At 49.5% G+C, this 22,560-nt stretch overlaps 1 protein-coding gene across 2 annotated transcripts in view; it reads right to left on the bottom strand.

Moving 5' to 3' along the window:
• Positions 1 to 22,560, bottom strand: part of GREB1 (growth regulating estrogen receptor binding 1) — a 627,979-nt gene that overhangs the window by 392,304 nt on the left and 213,115 nt on the right. For both annotated transcript variants that reach the window (XM_069605957.1, XM_069605956.1), the window contains exon 4: positions 20,680 to 20,856. In XM_069605957.1, the coding sequence (XP_069462058.1) occupies positions 20,680 to 20,856 (177 nt within the window). The remainder of the gene's footprint in view (positions 1 to 20,679; positions 20,857 to 22,560) is intronic.

Consider the following 22,560-nt stretch of genomic DNA (forward strand, 5'->3'; position numbering starts at 1 on the left):
ATGATGTCATGCTCAGGGGCGGGGAATTAGCTTTTGTGTAACAGATGCCGGTCAGCCAGTTGGATTGGTGGAATGATGTGATTATCGGAATATTGCTGGTCACAGGTGCCTGTGTTTGCGTGCGTTTCTTGGTGGGAGACTGAGGTCATGTCCATTTGTATAGCTTCTGTATTCGTGCCATCTGTGCCCTGCAGCTCCCATTGGGCACTCTTGAGATTCATTTGTTCGTTGGCAGGCATGGATGACTAGTACATTTCACTGGTTGCATTGTGTGACTTCATTGCACCTACGGGGGGTTGTACAATGTGGCCAGGGAGCGGTGTACAAGCACTCAGTAGGGCCGTTTACGGTTGGTTCGCGATGCCGTACTTCTCACCATGGCGGAATGGTACTTTCCGCCGTGCTTGATGGCGTTAGGTGCATGTCCGCTAGGGTCGGAATTCGCGTACCGTTGTCGCCATGGTGGTAATTACGGTTTGGCATGGCGCGCGCGCGCGTGCTTGGTGCAGTTAGCGTTGGCGTTCACTACGGTGTCGCTAATGGCATCGTACTTTGCGGTGACGGGTCATGATCGCACCGAGCGCTATTCGATGGCGGTATTGCATTTCCGCCATCGTTTTTCGATTTCCGCCAGGGTCGTAATGAGGCCCTTAGTCTGCTGTCACAAAAGGTGATTTCCATAGAGAACATACAATCGAATATCATCAACTAGCGCACGAGGAAAGCCTCAAATATGTCTGCGTTTTTGTCGGATCTGTGTGAATTGGCCGAATTCTCATCGAATTCTGTTGGATTACATTTTTTTCACTACATATTTTACCGCAAAATGTGGGGAGAGGACCCCCGCACCTTTCTTTAGCACCCATCCCCCTTTCCATGTACCTAACTCCAACCCACCCAACCCCTTAACCATTTATCGATTAAAAAAAATGCAATAAAAACATGTGGTGGGTTTGCATTCGCCCAAAACATATACATCTCCTTTTAAACACATTTGACTGAGTTGATACGTGATTGAAGTTGGCAAGCACATAAAGCCATATTTTAATGAGCATTTGTATTCAAGAATGGAAAGTTTATGCTCCTGTAAAACGAGGCGATTAAAAGATTCGAGCTCCTGCGAAGGGAACGTGGGGCCGAACAGGCACCCGCCGCTGGGACCGTGTAACCCGGCCTCGCTGCTTCATCCAAGCTTTGCAGTCCGTGGCTGCTCAATGGGCCGATTCATCTGGCAAGCCGGCCTGGTTTCTATGGGTACCAGGACCTTCCACTAAGGACATGGGGATGCAGGTGGACGCGAAGGAGCAGCGGTGCTATCACATCACATGCGCCAGCCTGCGGGTTGCTAAAGGTCACAGTGACTCCATCAGGTCAAAGCAACCTGGCAGTCTGAAGAAGCCCGAGTTTCAACTGGGCATCCGACAGCTCTCTGCTTAGTATCCACGAAACATCAACAACAGAAGGGGGTGGGGGGAGAGAACCTCTGCAGAGGCCGGAGACAGCACAGAGACTGAAAAACAAGCCTTTACTGGTTTGTTGACAGGCTAATTTGACCCATTCTTATGCACTGCGCTTGTGATCACATAAAATGCTAACACCCCTCTGCAAATTCCTCACTTCGCGAAATGAGCCTTAAAGTGCACAGCATGTGAAAGCACAGTCTGCCAGGCAAACACACATCAGAGTTGGATAGCTCTAGTTCAGTGGTATTCGAACTGTTTCATACCGGACCCCTCCCCCCTTGAGTACAAAAATTGTTTCTGGGCCCCTCCACCTAGGGGTTGCCTCCCCCTAAATGGCCCAAAGGATGTCCTCGTGGAGACCCAGGCTCTTTAAAATATAAGCAGATTTGCATATTTCATATTAAAAGCAGACACGTTAATCCTGTTTTTAATATTAATAACAGTCATCGTAATCAGTTTAATTATTTAGTTCATTGTTTTTTTATAAAGTGCCTAATACCATACCTGAGTTTGGTTTCTAACCGCGGATGCAGGATTCGAACCTCTGTTGCCCTGCGTTGTCTTGCTTCCAAGATCAGCGTGTTGCCCCTGTGCTACCCCTTTCTTAAGAGGTTGGGGCCCCTCTGTACCTCCTTTAGGCCAGCTTAGGCGTGTCAGCCCGAGTTTGAAGACCACTGATCTAGTTGCTCTCCTTGGGAACAGGTTGGTGAAGACCACTGATCTAGTTGCTCTCCTTGGGAACAGGTTGGATACCCTGGTGGATCTATTCAGCACTTCATGGTCCGCAGGTCGACAAACTAAGTACCAGGAAGGAACAAGTTACTTACCTGTAACTGTTGTTCTCCAGCATGGGTCTGGCATGGATTCACATGCTCATGAATATTCCCCGTCGTCAGGCTGGGAATCCTCGGTAAAGAAAAAACCAGTATCAGTTTCGTTTCTGATCTGTCTTTCGTAGTAACAACCAATCACTGGTCTCTGCGTCATACTAACCACAGCCAATGACTGCCCTCTACCTAAGCACCGCCTCTGGCAGCCATCTTCAGATTTGGAAGCACGTGAAGCGGCAGTATGACCAAGTGAAGAGCCGCAGAGGGGTAGGCGGGAGGGTTCGCATGTGAATCCATGCCAGACCCATGCTGGAGAACAACAGTTACAGGTAAGTAACTTGTTCCTTCTCCAGCATGGGGTCTGGCATGGATTCACATGCTCATGAATAAAGAATACATAGCAGTACACACATGCACAACCACGGGAGGTGGCAAAGGCTCAACATTAAGCATTACATCAAACTCAACATTAAGCATCTTACCTCCTCACCAGGCTCACCTCAGGCGAACAGGTTGCGCAGCACTGCTTGGCCGACCCTGGACTCCTCCCTGGAATCCCGATCGACGCAGTAGAATTTCGTGAAGGTGTGCGTCGACCTCCACGTAGCAGCCCTGCATATGTCCAGCAGGGGCACACCAGAAAGGAACGCCGTGGTAGCTGCGATCGCTCTGGTGGAATGGGCTCTCGGACGGCCAGGCAGCGGTCGGTTTGCCAACCGCTGACAGTACATGATACAGCCGGAGAGCCATCTGGAAATGGAAGCCTTCGAGAGAGCCTTCCCCTGATTGACAGGTCCAAAGTTCACAAAGAGTTGTGACGTCTTCCGAAAACACTTCGTGCGGTCCACGTAGAACTTCAGCGCTCTAGCCACATCCAGCGAGTGCAAAGTCCTCTCAGCCGGCGACGAAGGCGACGGGAAGAACACAGGCAACACCAAGGGTTCGTTGAGATGGAAGTCCGACGGTACCTTGGGCATGAAGGAGGGGTGCGTCCTGAGCACTACCCTCGTGTCTTGAAAAGTCAAGTACGGGGCCTTGCAGGAAAGGGCCTGGATCTCACCCACCCGTCGTGCGGAGGTGATGGCCACAAGAAACGCTGCTTTCCACGACAGAAACTTCAACGGGGCCGAGTGCAGAGGCTCGAACGGAGGTCTCATGAGCTTGGTCAGCACCACGTTGAGCTCCCACGCCGGGGCCGGAGCCTTCACCGGCGGGAACGATCTGAACAGTCCCTTCATGAACTCTTTCACCAGACGATGAGACCACAAGGTCGTCCGGCCCGTGGTTCTGGTGTATCGGGAGATCGCAGCAAGATGAATCTTGATGGACGCGTGTGCCAGTCCAGCTTTGGCCAGCGTCAGCAGGTACGGCAGTACCTGGGGAGCCGTAATCCGTAGAGGGTTAATCTTCTGTGCATGGCACCAGACAGAGAACCTCTTCCATTTGTGTCCGTAGCATTTAAGAGTCGAGGACGCCCTGGCCTTTGCAAGAACCTCTCTGCAGTCGGCCGGTATGTCGTATCCTCCAAACTCTAGCGCTGCAGGAGCCAGGCCTGCAAGTTCAGCGATTTCGGGTCGTGGTGGAGGATGGCGCCTCCTTCCCTGGAGAGTAGATCCGCGTCCACCGGCAGCTTGATTGGCGGGGACGCTGACAAGTCCAGAAGGTCCGGGAACCATATCTGCCTCGGCCACGCAGGTGCGACGAGGATCATCCTGCACCGTGACCTCTTGAGCTGGTTGACGAGCCGGATTAGCAGTGGCAAAGGAGGGAACGCGTAGAGGAACAGGCCCTCCCAGGGGAATGAGAAAGCATCGCCCATGCTCCTCGCCTGGGGAAACCTGCTGGCGAACCTCCGGCACTTGGAGTTCGTCGCCGTCGCGAACAGGTCGATCTGGGGTGTGCCCCACCGTCGGAAGAGGCGATCCACTAGATCCTGCCGTAGTTCCCACTCGTGGCACGAGCGCAGCTCCCTGCTGAGTGAGTCGGCGATGGTGTTTTTTATCCCTGCCAGATGAAACGGCACCAGAAACATCCTTTGGGCGACGGCCCAATGCCACAGGTCCTGCGCCTCCTTGGACAGTGCTGGGGACCTGGTTCCGCCCTGTTTCCTGATGTAAAACATGGTGGTGGTGTTGTCGGTGAAGATCCTCACCACCTTGCCCTTGAGGGACGGAAGGAAGGACCTGAGGGCCCAGAACACTGCACGGAGCTCCAGGACGTTGATATGGAGGGACTTCTCCGTCGGGAGCCAAAGGCCTCTCGCGTGCAGATTTTCGGTGTGCGCTCCCCACCCTTCCAGGGAGGCATCCGTGGTCACTGTCTCCTGGTGGTCTGGGGTCTGGAAGTCCATGCCCGCCGTCAGATGCGCGCGGGTGCCCCACCACCGGACCGCTCGGCGGAAACTCTCGTCGAGTGTGATCCTCTCCTCGAAGTCGCCCGTCGTTTGGATCCAGCGCGCGTCCAGGAACTCCTGCAACGGGCGCATCCGGAGCCTGCACATGGGAATGAGGTAGATGCAAGAAGACATCATTCCGAGGAGGGACTTGATGGACCTCACCTTGGCCGCGTCGGAAACCAACATCCGCTGTACCTTGCCCAGGATGGACCTGGTCCTTTCCTCCGACGGGGAGGCCAGAAGGGACACTGTGTCGAGCTTCGCTCCCAGAAACAGTGCGTTTTGCGCGGGTACCAGGTGGGACTTGGCATAGTTCACGGAGAATCCCAGGTCCGTGAGAAGTTGGACGGTCCTTGCCGTGTGCTCCACGGCGAGCTCCCTCGTCTTGGCTCGGATGAGCCAGTCGTCCAGGTAGGGGTAGACGTGGATCCCCTCGCGGCGCAGCTGCGCCGCCACCGGTGCAAGGCACTTGGTGAATACCCTGGGTGCCGACCGAAGTCCGAAGGGGAGGGCTTTGAACTGGTAGTGACGCCCTTGGACCACAAACCTGAGGAATTTTCGGTGCCCCTTTAGGATGGGAATATGGAAGTAGGCATCCTCCAAATCCAACGACGACAGGAAGTCTCCTTCCTCCAGCTGACCCAGGACGTGCTGGAGGGTGACCATCCGGAACTTCTGCGCCTTGATGAACTTGTTCAGACGTCGCAGGTCTAGGATGGGGCGCCATCCTCCCGTCTTCTTCTTCACGAGGAAGTATCTCGAGTAAACTCCGGAGCCCCGAAGCCTCTTTGGGACGAGTTCGATGGCGCCCTTCCTGAGCATCGCCTTTACCTCCAGGAGAAGCTGAGGGACGTGAAGCTCTTTCCTGGCCACGGGGGAAACGCGCGGGCACCTTCTTTGAAACTCGAGCGCGTGGCCCCGGGCTAAGGCGTCCAGCACCCAACGGTCGGTGGAGATGGACTCCCACACGCTGACGAAGCTCGCCAGCCGGCCTCCCACCGGGGTGCTTCGGTGGGGGCCCGACCCCACGGCCGGTTCAATCCTGTTTCGACGAGGCTTTGCCGCCTTGACCTCCTTGGCGACGACGGCGGGGCCCGCCAGACTTGCCTCGTCCTCTGTAGGCCTCCTGAGACGACGAGCGGGCCGCTTGACGGTAGGCGGAGAAACCGCCGCCGGAACCTTTGGAGGCGCCCTTGCCTCCGCTGCTCCGAAAGGGCGTCCGTCGTTGCTGCAGAACCCCAAGGGCCCGGGCCGTCTCAGTGTCCGCTTTAATGGCCTGAAGGGAATCGTCCACTGTTTTCCCAAACAGGTTGTTCCCATCGAACGGCATGTCCAGGACTCTGGTCTGTACGTCTTGACGGAAGTCCGTAGCCTTGAGCCATCCACGCCGCCTAAGGCACACGCCGTTGCCCAACTGGCGAAACCCAGTGTCGGCGATGTCCGTCGCAATAGTGATGGCGTGGTCCGACGCCACCTCACCTTCCTGTAGGATCTCCAGGGCATCCGCCCTCTTGTCGTCCGGTAGGAAGTCCAGCAGGGGAGCCAGTTTGTACCATAGCTCCCTGTCGTAGCGGGCCACGATAGCCAAGGCGTTGGCCGCTTTAATCGTCGTCGCTGCAGACGAGATGACCCTGCGTCCCATAGCGTCCAATTTCTTTCCCTCGCCGTCCGGTGGGGAAGTCGATGTGGAGGCCGCACCCCCCCCCGCTTTCTTCCTGGCCGCCGCGGAGACGACGGAGTCCGGGGTAGGCTGCGCCCGGAGGCACAGGGGGGCAGCGTCCGGGACCCGGTACTTCTTCTCGTACCGGTCTCTTCTAGCTGGCGTCGTGGAAGGGTTCTTGAGGAGGGCGAGGCCCTCATCCCAAATGTCGTCCAGTAGAGGCACCGCGAGGACCGTCTTCCTCTTGGCCTCGCGCCGTTGATAAAGGAATCCTTCCTTTTTCTTCTCCTCAGGGCAGAGTTGGAAAAGCTCGGCTGCCCTGGCGATCATGGAGTGGAACGATCCAATCTCGTCGGGCGGAGAAGCCCTGGTGGGAGGTGACGACGGTAGATCCTCGTCGTATACCTCGTCGTCCGTACCCGTCGCTGCCGTGTCAGTCCCCGTATCATCCCCTCGGGTGGACGGGGAGGAGGGCTGGACGGGGCGCGACGGCTGAAAAGGAGGTGGAGGGTGAATCCTTCTTTTCTTGGGCGGGGGAACACCAGAAGGTCCCGGTTCGGGATCCCCCGACGGGAGAGGTTCCTCCGTCGGCAACGGTAGTCTCGTCCTTATCTCTGAGCATAAGGACTGTATAGCCAACAAAATGGCCGCCGAGTTGTCTTGCGGCGCTGGCCGAGGGGAATCCGACGGGCGATCAGGGGCCCCGTCGGCACCCTCGACGATGTCATCGTCACCTGCGTCGGGATCCATCCCGACGGGCCGGTCTTCTTCCACGCCAAGGCCGTGGCTTAAGACCTCGATCAGCTCTTCCTCCGAGGTTGAAGCCGAATCTACGACGACGCCCTGCCCCCCCTTTTTCTTCCCCGCCGGGGATTTCACGGGGGTCCTATCGATGGGCACAAAAGAGGACTCCCTCCGAGGTGGCAGGGAGACTCTGAGCCCCGAGGTCGCCACCACTGGTGTAGCCTCCACAGGCTGAGCCAGGGCCGCCGCGACAGTATCGATAGAGGGCTTGGCCGGATGGATTAAGGCCTTCACCACCTTAGGTGCACTCACCGCCTTATCCTTGAGGGGGGGGACACTGCCTCGCTCCCCCTCCGATGGGGCCTTCGAGCTCGACCGGGGCCTCTCCAGGAGCTTCGCCGGGTGCTCGCCCTTCCTCTTACCCGACCCAGAGCGTTGGCTTGTGGCTGAAGGTGCCGGGGAGGATGCGCCCTGCCTGGCGCCCGTAGAGCCCGACTGTTCGGCGCTCCCGCTGCCAGCGGACTCGCGGTGCTTGGCCTTGTGTTGGACCCCCGTCGCCGGGGCGTCCTCAAAGGTCTTAGAAGACCGCTCGGATTTCTTCCTCTTCTTCTCGCCTGACGGGCTCTTCCCTTCCAGCCAGTTGGCGAGACGTTGATGGCGGTCCTTCATGGTCCGCTCCGACATATTGCCGCAAAACGCACAGTCCTTCTCCACGTGCGTCTTGTCCTCATGTAAGCAGTAGAGACAAAAGGAGTGTTCGTCCTCCTTAAAGACGTTCTGCAGCTGGCATCCAGGGCAGATCCTGAACAGCTTTCCGGGCGTCGAGCTTCCCTTCTCCTGGGCCATGTCCGGGCCTGAGAAGCTTCTGGAGTCCTCCAAAAGCGTAGCTCGACGAAATCTTCACCCTTGAGGGGCGCAGACGAATCCGACACGGGTCCCCGTTGATCGGATGGAGAGTCGGTGGAGCTTGAGGCTCTTTTGACCGAAAAAACGAAGTTTTTGAGAAAAAGCGTGAAAAAATAGCACTAACGCTCGAGAGCAATAGCACGAGGATCCCAACACATGAACGTGCGGTAAAAATCTGAAGATGGCTGCCAGAGGCGGTGCTTAGGTAGAGGGCAGTCATTGGCTGTGGTCAGTATGACGCAGAGACCAGTGATTGGTTGTTACTACGAAAGACAGATTAGAAACGAAACTGATACTGGTTTTTTCTTTACAGAGGATTCCCAGCCTGACGACGGGGAATATTCATGAGCATGTGAATCCATGCCAGACCCCATGCTGGAGAATGGGTAATAATAGAAGCACTGATTACATGGAGCGCTTGAAACCTGGTATGAAACGCTGTATAAATCATCATCTCGTTAGGGACGGGGCCCTTTGTTTTGTGATCTCGTCTTGCTCGTCAACAAAGTTGCATTTGGGCCACCATTCACCTGTGCATGTTACTGGCAACATTTTGGGTTTTGGGTGGATCACCGATGCCATCAATTCAGTGCTTTTGCCAGAGTCTCTCTCCATAATTTACTCAACTCCGAGGGACTCCGGAGTAAAGCACAAGTAAGCCGCTAGCCCCCAGAATAATAACCGCACACAGGCTCACTTAGTGAATAACTCTTATTATAAAGTGAATTACCAAGCACATCGCAATGTATTATAAATCAACTTAACCAATCAATACATAACTTCATACATATTCTAAAGTTTTAGTCAGATGATCTCACCACCCAGATCCATCCGTATTTAACCTTTTATCAGCAGTCGTCTTGTTGTAGAAGGACAGAAACATGTAGGACCTTTGGGCAAAGCTATATCAGGGTACCAGAAGACATTGGCGTTTCTAACTGTTGTGGGCGTTCTCTATAGGTAGCCCGGTATAGGTCGAACGTATTGCATGGGCTTTTTGGTCTGTGGGGTCTAGTTAGGAACTCATGGTGAAGGGCCTTTTCTATGATGTGACGTGCTTTTCTTAAAACTGTAGATTATGCATGAAGTTCCATAACATCTCCACCCAAAAACCTCTACACTAAAAATATCTACAGCTACGTTCTGGACACGGGCCCTATGCCTACAAATCAGGACAGCGACATGAAAGCAACGCACTCATTCCACTATGAATCATGTGCCCACAAACGCACCAGCCTGAGTCAAAATTGCTAAATTAAATCAACGCTATAAAAAAACAGGGTTTGTTCTTGGCACGGTATCCACATGATGAAGATATGTTGCTAATAAATGCATGCCGACATCGATGCTGTGGATATTTTTGGCATTGCTATTTTTGCTTGCCGTACTTCGGTTGACTCAATTATGCCCCGGGACTGTTACCAAGCTGTTTAAAACAGGCAAAGCATGAGCAAGGACTCTACTATCTCCAAAACACTAAAGGCATTACAAAGCAGTCCTTGGTGTATGTAAGGCAATTTTCTGTTCTGGCAATTATTAAATAATATTGCTAAATTATTTGTTGAAACATATTTACAGATCTATTCATTCATACATATCATCAACCTAATCACAAATATACTAAAAAAACAACAACAAAAAAACAAAGGCTTAGACCAAAAGTGATATAGTGCTGTTATTAAGGAAATCTGTCAGCCATTATGACAACATTGCCACAATGTTTCAGTTTTAAGGTACTTACACTGTATTCACATTTCCCTACATATTTATTGTACAGTTCATCTAAATTAGGGGTCTGCAACCTGTGGCTCTCTAGATGTTTTGGACAACAACTTCCATGATCTTGCACCACTGACAATGCTGGTTAAGGCTGATTGGAGTTGTAGTCTAAAACATCTGGAGGGCAAAGGTTGCAGACCCCCTGATCTAAAGCAATACATCGTTTCATCAAATGCTTCAGTGTCTCACACTCATACATTTTCTGCAAAAACAACATGTAAAATGTATCTATCTCAGAGCTAAATCTTGAGCCAGTACTTTTGTGCTTAAAGCAATTTCATTTTGTTTCCAGTCTGATATTTTAGCTTTTCACATTTCTATTTTCATCAATTCAGTAATACATATAGGCCAATCAATCTCCCATTACAATTTACTAATACATTCTTTAATATTCTTTCATAGACCAATCAATATCCTATTACAGTTTACTAATACATTTCTCAACATTCTTTACATATAGATTCAAAGTATGACATGATTTCTCCTTTCTACAGTGTAGTAAATTAATCAATAATGTATTATCACACATTTTATTATTTTTTAAATATTGCACAGTAAATCTAATCCGGGCTAGAGTACCCAAGGAGATGAGTGCTAAATCAGTTCTAATATATGATAACAGTGTACAATGAGGGAAGTGTAATATAGATCGCCACAAAGCACCTTCTAATCTATATGGTCAATTTGATGGATTAAACATTCTGCACTCATTCCCATATAATATGATAGGTGTTATCTTTTGTTTATAAAATGTTACCATAGGGTTTAAAGAATAAAACCCATACGTTTTTGTCCATACTCTTAATAATGGCCATCAAGGATTAACTGTCTGGTTTATAGATGTATTAATGTCATTTACATTGCTTTGACTGTAAATCGTACACCTAAATATCAAACTCTCTAACTTCCACAACCCTAGCTCACTTCACAGTCCAATAAAAGGTGTTACTTCTCCTTTTAGTAGTAAAGCACATCATTTTCGATATTTTTGACTAATTTCAAGTGAGTTTAAAACTAAATATGAACATTTGAGCACGTCTTACTTTGGTGTGATCCATAAAAATGAAGTAGTCAGCATTCCCTAGCCAACTGAATTTGTAATGTTCCCCAATTTAGGGCCTGATTAATGGAAGTGTTTTATAATGATGCAATCCCATAGGAAAACGTTCCCTGAATCAGACCCTTAGGCGAGGAGCAGTTCGCCTCATTTCGTTCATCTGACAAACCACTCCTTGCTTCAGCCGCTGGGTAGGATTAACTCCATTAGTAAGAATCCCTCTACTACCCAATCTTCCCTGTACAGTAATTTTTACTTTTGGCAATTAGGAAGTGCTAAAGCACCACCTATAAGCCAAAACTATTGAATTGGAAAGGATTGAGAATGGATATGAGGATGACACAAAGCTTGTAGGTGTTGTTTGGCTACTAACCCTGCCATTGACTGCCAGAGGGCATGCTAATTCCTATGGGGATCGCCCTCTCTTCCTGCCTCACCCCACCCAAAACACATCCTCCAGGGATCTTTTTGAAATAGCTTCAGTCTTCTGAGAGTTAATGGCTTAATCGGAGCTGTAACTGTGCCACTGGTGAAATTATTAAAAATGTCTTAACCATGTGTGCCTTCAGACAACTGATTTATTTGCAGAATGTGTGTCCTTCACTGACGTCCTGTTAAAAACAAGCATTAGCAAAGACAACAGTGTTAGCTTGTATATAGGCACTTGATAAGCATTTACCGGACAATGTTATTATATGCCCAGGTACTTGCACATTTTGCCGCTGCTACCATTAATGGCCAGTTAGGAGACCATTATGGCAGTGCCTGACAAACACCTATCTCAAGCCTACACAAAAGTCAAAACTATTGACGTTGCTAAAGCTTGTTTCATATAGTTTTGTAATGAGATTCAGTAAGCCTGAGTCAATTCTGTTACATGTCTATCTATATTCCCAACTGTGGTGGTCAAATGGCGCAAATGGTACACTCTTAGCAGAAGTGCTGTAATCAAAACACTGTTAAAGCTGATACATACCAGAGCTGATATGTACCCAATATTGGATCTTACTTTCCTAAACATTGCCCTTGTCACGAGTCATTGGCAAGAGACAATTGACTCTTCACAAATAAAACATGGTGTGCTGTATACATGCATAGAACTGATGGGACGAGAGGCTTTTTATGCCTGGATAGCAGCTATCAACTTGAAATGTATACCCCATGCTTTTATTTCCTGTTATGTTATTTGGTATTTGTATAGTGCCTATTGCCATTGTTATGGCTTCGAAGCTCTGCAGTGGATGAACGCCATTTGGAAGACCATAGTCTGTGCAAACATGTATGTAAAAGGAGCAATACAATGTATGTGAACAGTAATTGAGGGCTCTGCTATACTTTACATGCACACGCATGCACAATTCAGTCACATGCAAATTACTTGCACAGTTGTCAGATAAGACACAGTTATATCCAGCGCATGTCCTCTTGTCTGTACCATCTCAATTATTGCAGTAAGAAGGGTATTATATTGGATTCAAACGTGCTGTTGGTAATACCTAGTGACATATAGAGAAAAATACCGACCTCGTTGTCCGTGCCTCCACCAGTCCCCAGGAGACCCGGTTCTCGAGAGAAAAACCACTCGCTACCCTTGACCCGGACAGCTGAGACCCCTGAATGCCTATTTCCCTGCCTTGAGGAGTCCCGAGTGCCTGATCCACAGAAAGTGGGAATTCCAACAAAGTATTATGTTCCCCTTTGGGCCCTGCAATACCTCTGGCAACACCACAAGCCTAACACTAAGCAGTACGAACAAAGACAAAAACAATCAACTTGCAAACCAGATTGAACAAGGTACTTTTTAATGTGGGTAAATTCAAAAGCCGCATAGAGCCAAATCAGTACAATACCTGCATGGCTAAGTTCAAGAGCACAGAAAAACCAAATCAGCACAGTTCGTGTTCTGCTAAATTCTAAAGCAGTATAGGTTGAACCAGTTAAGTTTTAGTGTGGGAAAATTCAAAAGCAGCATAGAACCAAATCAGTCCTGTTCCCACGTGGCTAAATTCAAGAGCAGCAGAAAAACCAAATCAGTACAGTCCTTGTGCAGCTAAATTTAAAGAGAAAAACAAATCACTACAATTCTTGTGTGGCTAAGTTCTAAAACAACTAAATACCAATGCAGTACATTTCCTGTGTGGTCAAGTTCAACAGCAGCAGAGACCGAACAGCTCAGCCTCAGCATGGCCAAATCTAAAAGCAGTGAAAACCCAAATCAGTACAGTTCTTTTTTGGCTAGATTTAAAAGTAGCAGAAAACCAAATCAGTACAGTTCTTGAGCTGCTAAATTCTAAAGCAGTATAGATTGAACCAGTTCCGTTTTTATGTGGGCATACTTAAAAGCAGAGTGGGACCAAATCAGTACAGTTCTTGTTTGGCTAACTTTAAAAGTAGAACAAAACCAAGTTCAGAGCAGCTTAGACCGAACCAGCTCACCCTAGGCGTGGCTAAATCTAAAAGCAGCGAAGAACCAAATCAGTCCTGTTCCTGTGTAGCTATATTTAAAATCAGCAGGAGACCAACTCAGTAAAGTTCTTGTGTGGCTAAACCCAAAAGCAGCAGAAAAACAAAATCAGTTTGAGTGTATAGTGATGTCCCTTACCTTCTTACTGTAGTTCTCTGGGTTGGGGAGGGGGTGGCAGGGCACCAGACGAACAGGCCAACATGAATCGCCCTTATCCGCTGCCAGAGAAAGGCTGCCCTGGGAGGGCCAGATAAGAGGGCTCTTGTGGGTCACTTAACCCCCAACAGGGGAGGGCGGGTTTGTGGAGGATCGAGGGGGTGCAGTTGGGGATTTATTGGAGGTGCTGGGGTTGTGGTGGAAGGGGTGTGTGTTTAGGGCTTTTGTTTGGGACAAGTTGGAGGGCTGGGGTCGCAGTGGAAGAGGGTGGCTTTGGGGCTTATTTTTGAGTTAAGATGGAGGGGTTGGGATCGCGGTGGAATGGGGGTGAGTTTGGGGTCTTTTGTTGGGTTCATTCTATATGGGATACATTACTCACCGTAATCGTATTTCTGATGCTTGTATCTGCTTAGATTCACATGCTGTGCATAGGCCGACATCTAGTGGAAGCTGCGGAGTATTACAGTTTGTTTTTTAAACTCGAAAATGGGCGTCGACACAGGCGTGCCAGTAATACTATCCCTAGTGTGACGTCCACTGTACCCAAGATCCCTCACGCGTCTAGGATCCTCAGATTGTATTTTTTCTGACATGAGGAAGCATGAGGAGTAGCGTGAGTACAGATAATCCAAGCAGATAGACAGAAAGGTAAGACTACAAGCAATCATGCGCCTTCTCTCGGAGGGGAGGAAGGGTGGGTCGCATGTGAATCTAAGCAGATACAAGCATCAGAAATACGATTACGGTGAGTAATGTATCCCTTCTGAGGCTTGTGGAATCTGCTTAGATCACATGCTGTGCATAGATTAGCGAGCAGTACCAGAAGAAGGAGGTGGGATGTGAGAAGAGTCATGAGCAAACAGGTGTCTCAGAACCGCTTGTCCCACTTGTGTATCTGTCTTGGAATGAGTGTCAATGCAGTAATGCTGAGTAAAAGTGTGAATAGAGCTCCAAGTAGCTGCTTTGCAAATGGTGTCGAGGGGAACATTTGCAATGAAAGCCAGAGTGGCCCCAATGCCTCTAGTAGAGTGGGCTCTTGGCGTAAAAGGCAGAGTTTTTTCAGAAAGAGAGTAACACAGCTGTATACAGTTGATAATCCACTTCGAGATAGCGCCTTTAGAGATGCGATCTCCCTCTCTGCCTGTAGCTACAGAGACAAACAGTTGATCTGTTTTCCTTAGCGGTCTGGTTTTGTTTACATAGTAGAGGACCGCCCTACGCACATCTAGGGTGTGTAGTTTCACCTCAGCCGAGCTTTGCGGGTTCTGGAAGAAAGCCGGAAGCTCGATGGACTGGTTTACATGGAATTTAGATATAAATTTAGGTGAGAACCTAGGGTGTGTGCGTAAAACCAGTTTGTCTTTGTGGATAGTAAAGAAAGGATCCTGCACTGACAGAGCCTGAATTTCACTGACCCTTCTTATAGAGGTAATGGCTACTAAGAAGGCAGTTTTATAAGTCAGGTGTTTGAGACTACTTTTATGCATGGGTTCGAAAGGGGGGCCCATGAGCTTAGCTAGCACCACATTAAGGTCCCATCCTGGCGGTGGGTTAGAAATAGGAGGGTGAAGTCTCTTTACTCCTTCCATGAAGGCTTTAACTACTGGTACTTTCCACCACGACACCTTGTTATGGGATGTGGTGTAAGCCGAGAGGGCAGCCAGGTGTACTTTCAGAGAGTTAAAAACCAATCCTGCATCCAGCAGGTGGAGCATGTATGTCACAATGTTGGAAGGAGTGCAATCAACCGGGTTGATTTGTTTATTCTGGCACCAAATAACAAATCTCTTCCACTTGTCAAAGTAACAGTGCCTTGTGTTTGGTTTCCTGGATTCTTTTAGGATGTCCATACACCTTTGTGGTTAATTGAGATGTCCAAACTCTATGACCTCAGGAGCCATGCTGCTAGGTTCATTGAATTGGGTTGTTGGTGCACTGTTTGACCTTGTTGCTGGGACAGTAGGTTGTACCAGGCTGGGAGTTTGATGGGCTCGCACACCGCCATCCTGCGTAGGTGTGGAAACCATGGTTGTCTTGCCCACATGGGAGCAACTAGGATGAGCGTCATCGATTCCTTGTTCATCTTGTACACTACCTTCCTGATGAGAGGAGTTGGTGGAAAAGCGTACGCAAACATCCCTGACCAGTTTATCCACAGGGCGTTCCCTTGGGAGTCTGGCTGGGGGAACCTGGATGCAAATCCTGGGCATTGTTTGTTTTCGCTTGTGGCGAATAAGTCTATAGTGGGGAAACCCCACTGAGAGAAGAGATCTTCTACGATCTCTCTGTGGAGGACCCATTCGTGTTCTTCTGGGAGGGAGTCTCTGCTTAGAGCATCCGCTAGGGAATTGAGCTCCCCTGGAACATGTTGCGATGACAGGAAGATGTTCCGTCTGAGTGCCCATATCCAGATTTTCTGGGCAAGCTTGGACAGATTTGGCGAACGAGTCCCTCCTTGCTTGTTCAGATAGAACATGGCTGTCGTGCTGTCCGTCCGGATCTGCACCGACAAGTTTATTAGATGGGGCTCGAACGCCCGAAGCGCTCTGAATACTGCCAGAACGCCCTAGCAGGTTGATGTGGTTCTTGGCTACTGAGTGAGACCAGAGACCCTGAGCTGTGTGGTGGAGATGGTGAGCTCCCCACCCAGTCAGGCATGCATCTGTAGTCACAACTGCCTGTACTTCAGGATTGTAAAAGGGTTTTCCCCTTGCGAGATTCTCTCTTGTCCACCAGTGTAGGCTCTGTACAAGTGTTGGCGAAACGACCACTAGATCGTCCCACTGACCACTTGCCTGAGACCACTGTTTCGCCAACCATTCCTGCATAGGACGCATGCGCAGTCGCGCGTGGGGGACCAGGTAAATGCATGAGGCCATCATGCCCAGTAACCGCATTGCTTTGCGTACCGTTATTTGTTGACCGGTGTGATAATGTGGAATTTGCAGTAGTATATTCCGAATTCTCTCTTCCGAAGGGAAGGTCAACCCTTTCTGAGTATCTAGGATTGCTCCTAGGAACTGTTTTGAGGTGCTTGGCACTAGGCTTGACTTCTTCTCGTTGATTGAGAAGCCTAATTCGTGGAGGAGGTCGATAGTCCTTTGAATGTTTGTCCTGCAAATTCCTGGGGTTTCCCCCGTTATGAGCCAGTCGTCCAGATAAGGGTACACTGGGATTGCCTCCCTGCGTAGGTGTGCAGCTGCCACCGCCAGTACCTTGGTGAATACCCTGGGTGCTGAAGCTATCCCGAAGGGCAGTACCTTGAATTGGTAGTGGCGACTGTCCACCTTGAAGCGCAAGTACTTTCTGTGCGCCGGGAGCATGGAAATATGAAAATAAGCATCTTTCATATCCACGGTTGCCATGTAATCCCCCTTTTTTATGAGGGGGATTACCTCTTGTAGCGTGGTCATACGGAATTTTTGGGGCTTGACATACTTGTTGGCAGGCCGTAAGTCCAGTACTGGGCGCATTGTCAAATCTTTCTTTGGCACAAGGAAGTAAGTTGAATAGATACCCTTGTTTACCTGGTGTCCTGGGACGAGTTCTATCACGTCCTTTTCTAGCAGAATGGCAATTTCTTCGAGAAGGATCTTCTGATGTTCTAAGGAGTGTACTCTTTGTCGTGGAGGATGGTTCCGGGGACGCTGCAGTAATTCTATACAATATCCTGTGGACACTGTTGACAGCACCCATCTGTCTGAGGTGATCCCTTCCCAAGCCTGGGTGAAGTTGGAAATGCGTCCCCCTACTGGGGTTGCGTGAGAAGGGACCCTGAACTGAGCGTCACTGCTTTGGTGGAGGCGTGCCACCTCCTTTGTTGGGGCTGCCTCTGCCTCTTCCACGCCCTCTCTTGTTACCCCTGCCGTAACTTTGGGTAGACTGCTGGCTGTTGTTCCACTGTGTACCCTGTACCTGGGCATAGTTGCCTCTTTGTGAATTTTGGCCGCGTGGGCGACGAAAATTACTATTCCCCCTCTGGTTAGGGGGTTTGTTGGTTAGTTGGCCAAGGGATTTCAGTGTCTCGTATTCGTCCTTGGCGTTTTTAAGTGCGTCTTCGACCGCTTTCCCAAACAATAGATCGGGTTCCACCGGCTTGTCTATTAATGAAGCCTGAGTTTCTGTTTTGAACCCCGACTGCCGTAACCACGCATGTCTTTTGATAACAGTAACTTCTGCTATCAATCTTCCTGCGTTGTCCGCGGCGTCGAAAGTTGCTTTTAATATGCAACCAGACACGGCTCTCCCTTCTGCCGAGATCCGAGCCAATTGGCCTTTTAAGGGTTCAGGAGCAGAGGCTATGAGCGCCGCGACCTCTTCCCATTGATGGCAGTTGTAGCTGGCCAACAGGGTGGTGGAGTTAGCAATCCTTGCTTGGTAGGCGGACGTTGAGGCTACCTTCCTGCCAAACCCGTAAAATTTCTTGCTCTCCTTGTCGGGAGGAGCTTCTGATGAAGATAAGGGTGTTCCAGCCCTCTTCCGAGTGTTGGTAACAACTAGGGAGTCTGGTTTAAGATGTCCTCTTATATAGAGAGGGTCAGACTGGGCTGCCCGGAAAAGCTTTTCGACCCTGGGGTTGACTGCTCTGGTGAGGTTTGGGTTCACCAGGGATGGATCTATTCTTCGTTGGATGGATTTAAGGATAGGGATGGTCTGAGCGACCGGCCTCCTCTCTCCCACCAACTCTTCTGCGAAGTCCCTTTCCTCCTGTACACCGTGGGTGTCGATGTGAAAATGTTCTGCCGCGCGAGCGAGAACCTCATTAAGGAGGGGCTAGTTATCGACTGGCGAGTCGGTAACTGGGGCTTCGTTCTCTACCGGGGAATCTACTCTGTAAATTTCCTGCTCATCTTCTCCCTCCTCCTGATCCTCATCATCCGCATAGTATTCCGTCCCGGCTTGTTCCTCCATAATTTCAAACTCCTGGTCCCCCTCAGGGAATGGAGTAGAGTAAGGCTGCACCTCGAAGGGTTCAGGACTTTCGAACCGAGCCTTTTTACTTAGGGCCTTTTTACTTAGGGAGATAGGATCAGTGGAATCTGAGGGTGTGGCCCCGTGAGGGTCATACGAGAGGAAATGCTCTGGATTCTTGTCGTAGAAATCAGCCAAGGAAGACATCCTTGACATGACCCTGTCTATGTCTTCACTGGACCATTCTTTGGAACAGGGTATGACTTTAGTAGGCAATTTAGGGGACTTATCAAGGGTACCCTTGCTGGATGTTGATCTCTCAGTAGACTTGTATTTATCTGTTTGCTTAGGGGGGAAGGATGGTCGTACAGGAGTGGAAGAATGTGCTTTCCGCTGTTTCCCCCCCTCCCCGTGCGTGGAAAAATGTTTTCCCTGTCCCTTGGAGGCCCCGGAGACTTTCGACGCCTGGCGTCGAGGATCGGGAGAGGTATCTGTGTTTTTCGAGCGTGGGGCCTCGCTGGTGTTAACTACGGGCTCCGTCTCTTGGAGCGCGGCCTGGGGGTGGAAGTCGTCTTCGTCCTCCGACGATCGAACTTCCGTTAGTCTAGGGAGCGAGGCACTTTTGGCAAGAGTGGATGATTGCCTTGCGTCATGAGGCGATCTCGATCGAGAGCGCCCAGAGGACACCGAGTCGGACCGTTCTATCTGTGCCTCTTTCCGAGAAGTCGACGTCGTCGAGGTTTGGTTGGACTTAGTGTGCTTAGTGTGTGTAGGGTGTGTAGCGCTTGCGTCGCCGGGGGTCTTCCCCATAGCCGCCTTGCCGGACGACCTTCCGAGGTCGGGGACCTGCGCTCGGCTGTCTTTCGACGCCGTCATGCCCTCGCCGTCCGAAAGTACGGCGTCGCTGCCATCGCTGAAGGCGCCCTCCGCTGCCATGGCCGCCTGCCTGGCGTGGTGGGCCCAACGCTTAGTCGAACGGTCCTTAAGTGTCTTAGGTTTAAACCTACTACACGCTCTGCAGTTCGCTTCAGGGTGGTCCCTCGGCAAGCAGAGATTGCACGAGGCGTGCCTGTCGACCCAAGGGTATTTGCGGTTGCACTTGGGGCAGAATTGGAAAGGGGTACCCTCCATACGCACCTAAAGGCAGCGGGCTGGTAAGTGTATGAAATATATAAGATAAAGTGTACTTATATACCAAGAGTGAAGAGTATGTACCTCCCCCCACTCTCCCTACTTGCAGGGCCGAGGCCAGCGGCCTACTAGGCCCGGGCCGAGGCCAGCGGCCTTCCGAGGCCCAGATCCGTCGTGCGGCAGCCGACGGTCGATGTCTTCTCCAGCCGTCGTCGAGTGTCGAGGGTCGACGTTGGGGTGGGGAAGGATGTCAATAAAGAATTATAATTTTCAATTATTAGCAAAAGAATGGCTAAGGCCAGGGGACTCCGCAAGATGCTTCCGACCAGTATGGCGGAAAAAAACAATCTGAGGATCCTAGACGCGTGAGGGATCTTGGGTACAGTGGACGTCACACTAGGGATAGTATTACTGGCACGCCCTGTGTCGATGCCCATTTTCGAATTTCGAAAAACAAACTGTAATACTCCGCAGCTTCCACTAGATGTCGGCCTATGCACAGCATGTGATCTAAGCAGATTCCACAAGCCTCAGAAATAATGATTATTCAGAATGTGCCAAGATGTGAAATCTCACTAAAGGTGGCGTAGGGAGGTTATAAACTAATGCCATCTGTAGCCTGTATCTGAAATACTCACACCCATCTCAAGAAGCCCAGTTATTGGGCAATATACTACAGCTAGTGGAACAAGTAAAACACACGTCACAAATACCATAAGATCAACTTTGTGAACACATAGCTGTGAAAACGTGCATTCTGAAAGTGTAGCTTTGGCAAAACTAGCATATGAAAGATACGGTGGAGTGTCCAGGAATCGGCCACGCTTTAATCACAATTGTTTAACCATCTAAGGTAAAATCTATTAACTGAACTAAAAAAAGTTGCACATAAGGGATGTAGCGGGGTGTCCCGGTGTAAACCACACAAATAAGGTCTAACAACATGATATATTCTTTAGCACGGATACAGATTAATTACCCCCACTGCACATATTGACTTTTAAAATCATAATGATTGGCTATTGGAACTTGCTGCTGCATCTCTAAGTAGAAAGCAATGTTTCCCTCAGTTGCAATCAGCCATTGAGGATGAAACACACACCTCCACTGCCATTGTCTCAGATGTGAGCACTGAAATAAGGAGAAAGCAAAAGCATAATAAGGCGTATTGGTTTAAGCTTACCCAAAAGAGCATTGTGTCCATTGTCGTCTGGTAGAAATCGTTTGTCCACTGCACACACCAAAAGGTGATCGTGCAGGTTTGGTGACTTAGCTCCAACCAGTAAAAACCCTGGCGGAACATCAATTGGTTCATTGGCTATAGACGCCAAGCGCAAATCCTTTCCAGCCTGACAAAAGCCTGAAAAGAGAATACAGGGCAGTATTTGTTAGGCACGCCATGTAGTCCCTGTCATCCAGCATGCTTTTGCAAACATGGTAACAACACTAACAGCCTATATTTGCCTCTCTTGTAAAAGAAGCGCAGCGACTCATACGTGGTTTGACCAGAGGCCATTATCAGCCAACGCTTTTGCAAATGGAACGACAACCAATCAATCGTGCATTCCAAATCAAAAACAATTAATCGAGAAAACATTGCAAACGAAAAAAAAATTATGAACATTTTAAAAGCTGTTCAATGAACACCACGCTTACTTTCAGTAGAAATACCCTGGTTTGCAGCACTCAGCAGTGTACAGAGTCATCACTGTCTTCACTATAAAAGTTACTTCACAACCATTGTAAAACATACATTACTCGCCGTAATCGTATTTCTGATGAATGTATCTGCTTAGATTCACATGCTGTGCATATAGTCCGACGTCTAGTGGTAATCGCAGAGTACTGCACCTTTTTTTTGAAGATCAAAAAGGGACGTTGAGATGGGCGTGACAGTAACACTATCCCAAACGTGACGTGTAGTGTACCCAAAATCCCTCACGCGTCGAGGTCCCACTGGCTGTTTTTCTTCTGCCGCAAGGGAGCCTTGCAGAATGAGTGAGTGAGTACAGAAGAAAGAAGGTGTAAGATGTCTATGTTCCTTCTACTCCAAGAGGCGAGGAAGGGCGGGGCGCATGTAAATCTAAGCAGATACAATCATCAGAAATACGATTACGGTGATTCATGTATGTCTTCTGATGCTTGTGAATCTGCTTAGAATCACATGTTATGCATAGACTAGCAAGGAGTACCCGGAGATGGTGGTGGGATGTGTGCGGGAACAGTAGCAAAGAGATGTCTTAGCACCACTTGTCCCACCTGAGAATCAAACTTAGAGTGTGTGTCTAAGCAGTAGTGTTGATTGAAAGTGTGAACAGAACTCCAGATTGCTGCTTTGCAAATGGAATCTAGAGGAACATTTGCAATTAATGCTATGGTAGCCCCTGTGCCTCGAGTAGAGTGGGCTCTAGGTGTAAAGGGTAGATCTCTCTTGGCAGGAGTGTAACACAATGTGATGCAATTTATAATCCCCTTGGAAAAAGCTGATTTAGAGACAGGGTTGCCCTCTCTACCAGCTGCCACAGAGACAAATAATTGGTTCATCATTCTCAGTGGCTTTGTCTTCTCAAGGTAGTCAATTACTGCCCTCCTCACATCCAGTGTGTGGAGGCTTCTTTCTGCCAGGTTAGGGGGGTTTTGGAAGAAAGTGGGAAGTTCGATTGATTGATTCACATGGAACTTTGAGATGAATTTAGGCGCAAAACATGGGTGTTTGCGCAAAACCACCTTGTCTTTGTGAATAGTCACAAAGGGATCTTGAACTGAAAGGGCCTGCAGTTCACAAACCCTTCTTATTGAAGTCATGACCACTAGGAAGGCAGTCTCTTAGGTGAGGGCCTTAAGGCTAGCCTTGGGCATGAACTCAAATGGAGGCCCCATTATTCTGGTAAGGACAACATTAAAGTCCCATCCAGGAGTTGGGTTAGAAATAGGGGGATGAAGCCTCTTTACCTCTTCCATGAAGGCCTTAATGACAGGAATCTTCCACCATGAAACCTTGCTCGGGATGTGGTTTACGCAGAGAAAGAGGCAATGTGGACCTTTAGTAAATTGAAAACAAGTC

The sequence above is a fragment of the Ambystoma mexicanum genome, chromosome 4p, assembly GCF_040938575.1.
Source record: "Ambystoma mexicanum isolate Mex_15411 chromosome 4p, UKY_AmexF1_1, whole genome shotgun sequence".
NCBI lineage: Eukaryota > Metazoa > Chordata > Amphibia > Caudata > Ambystomatidae > Ambystoma > Ambystoma mexicanum.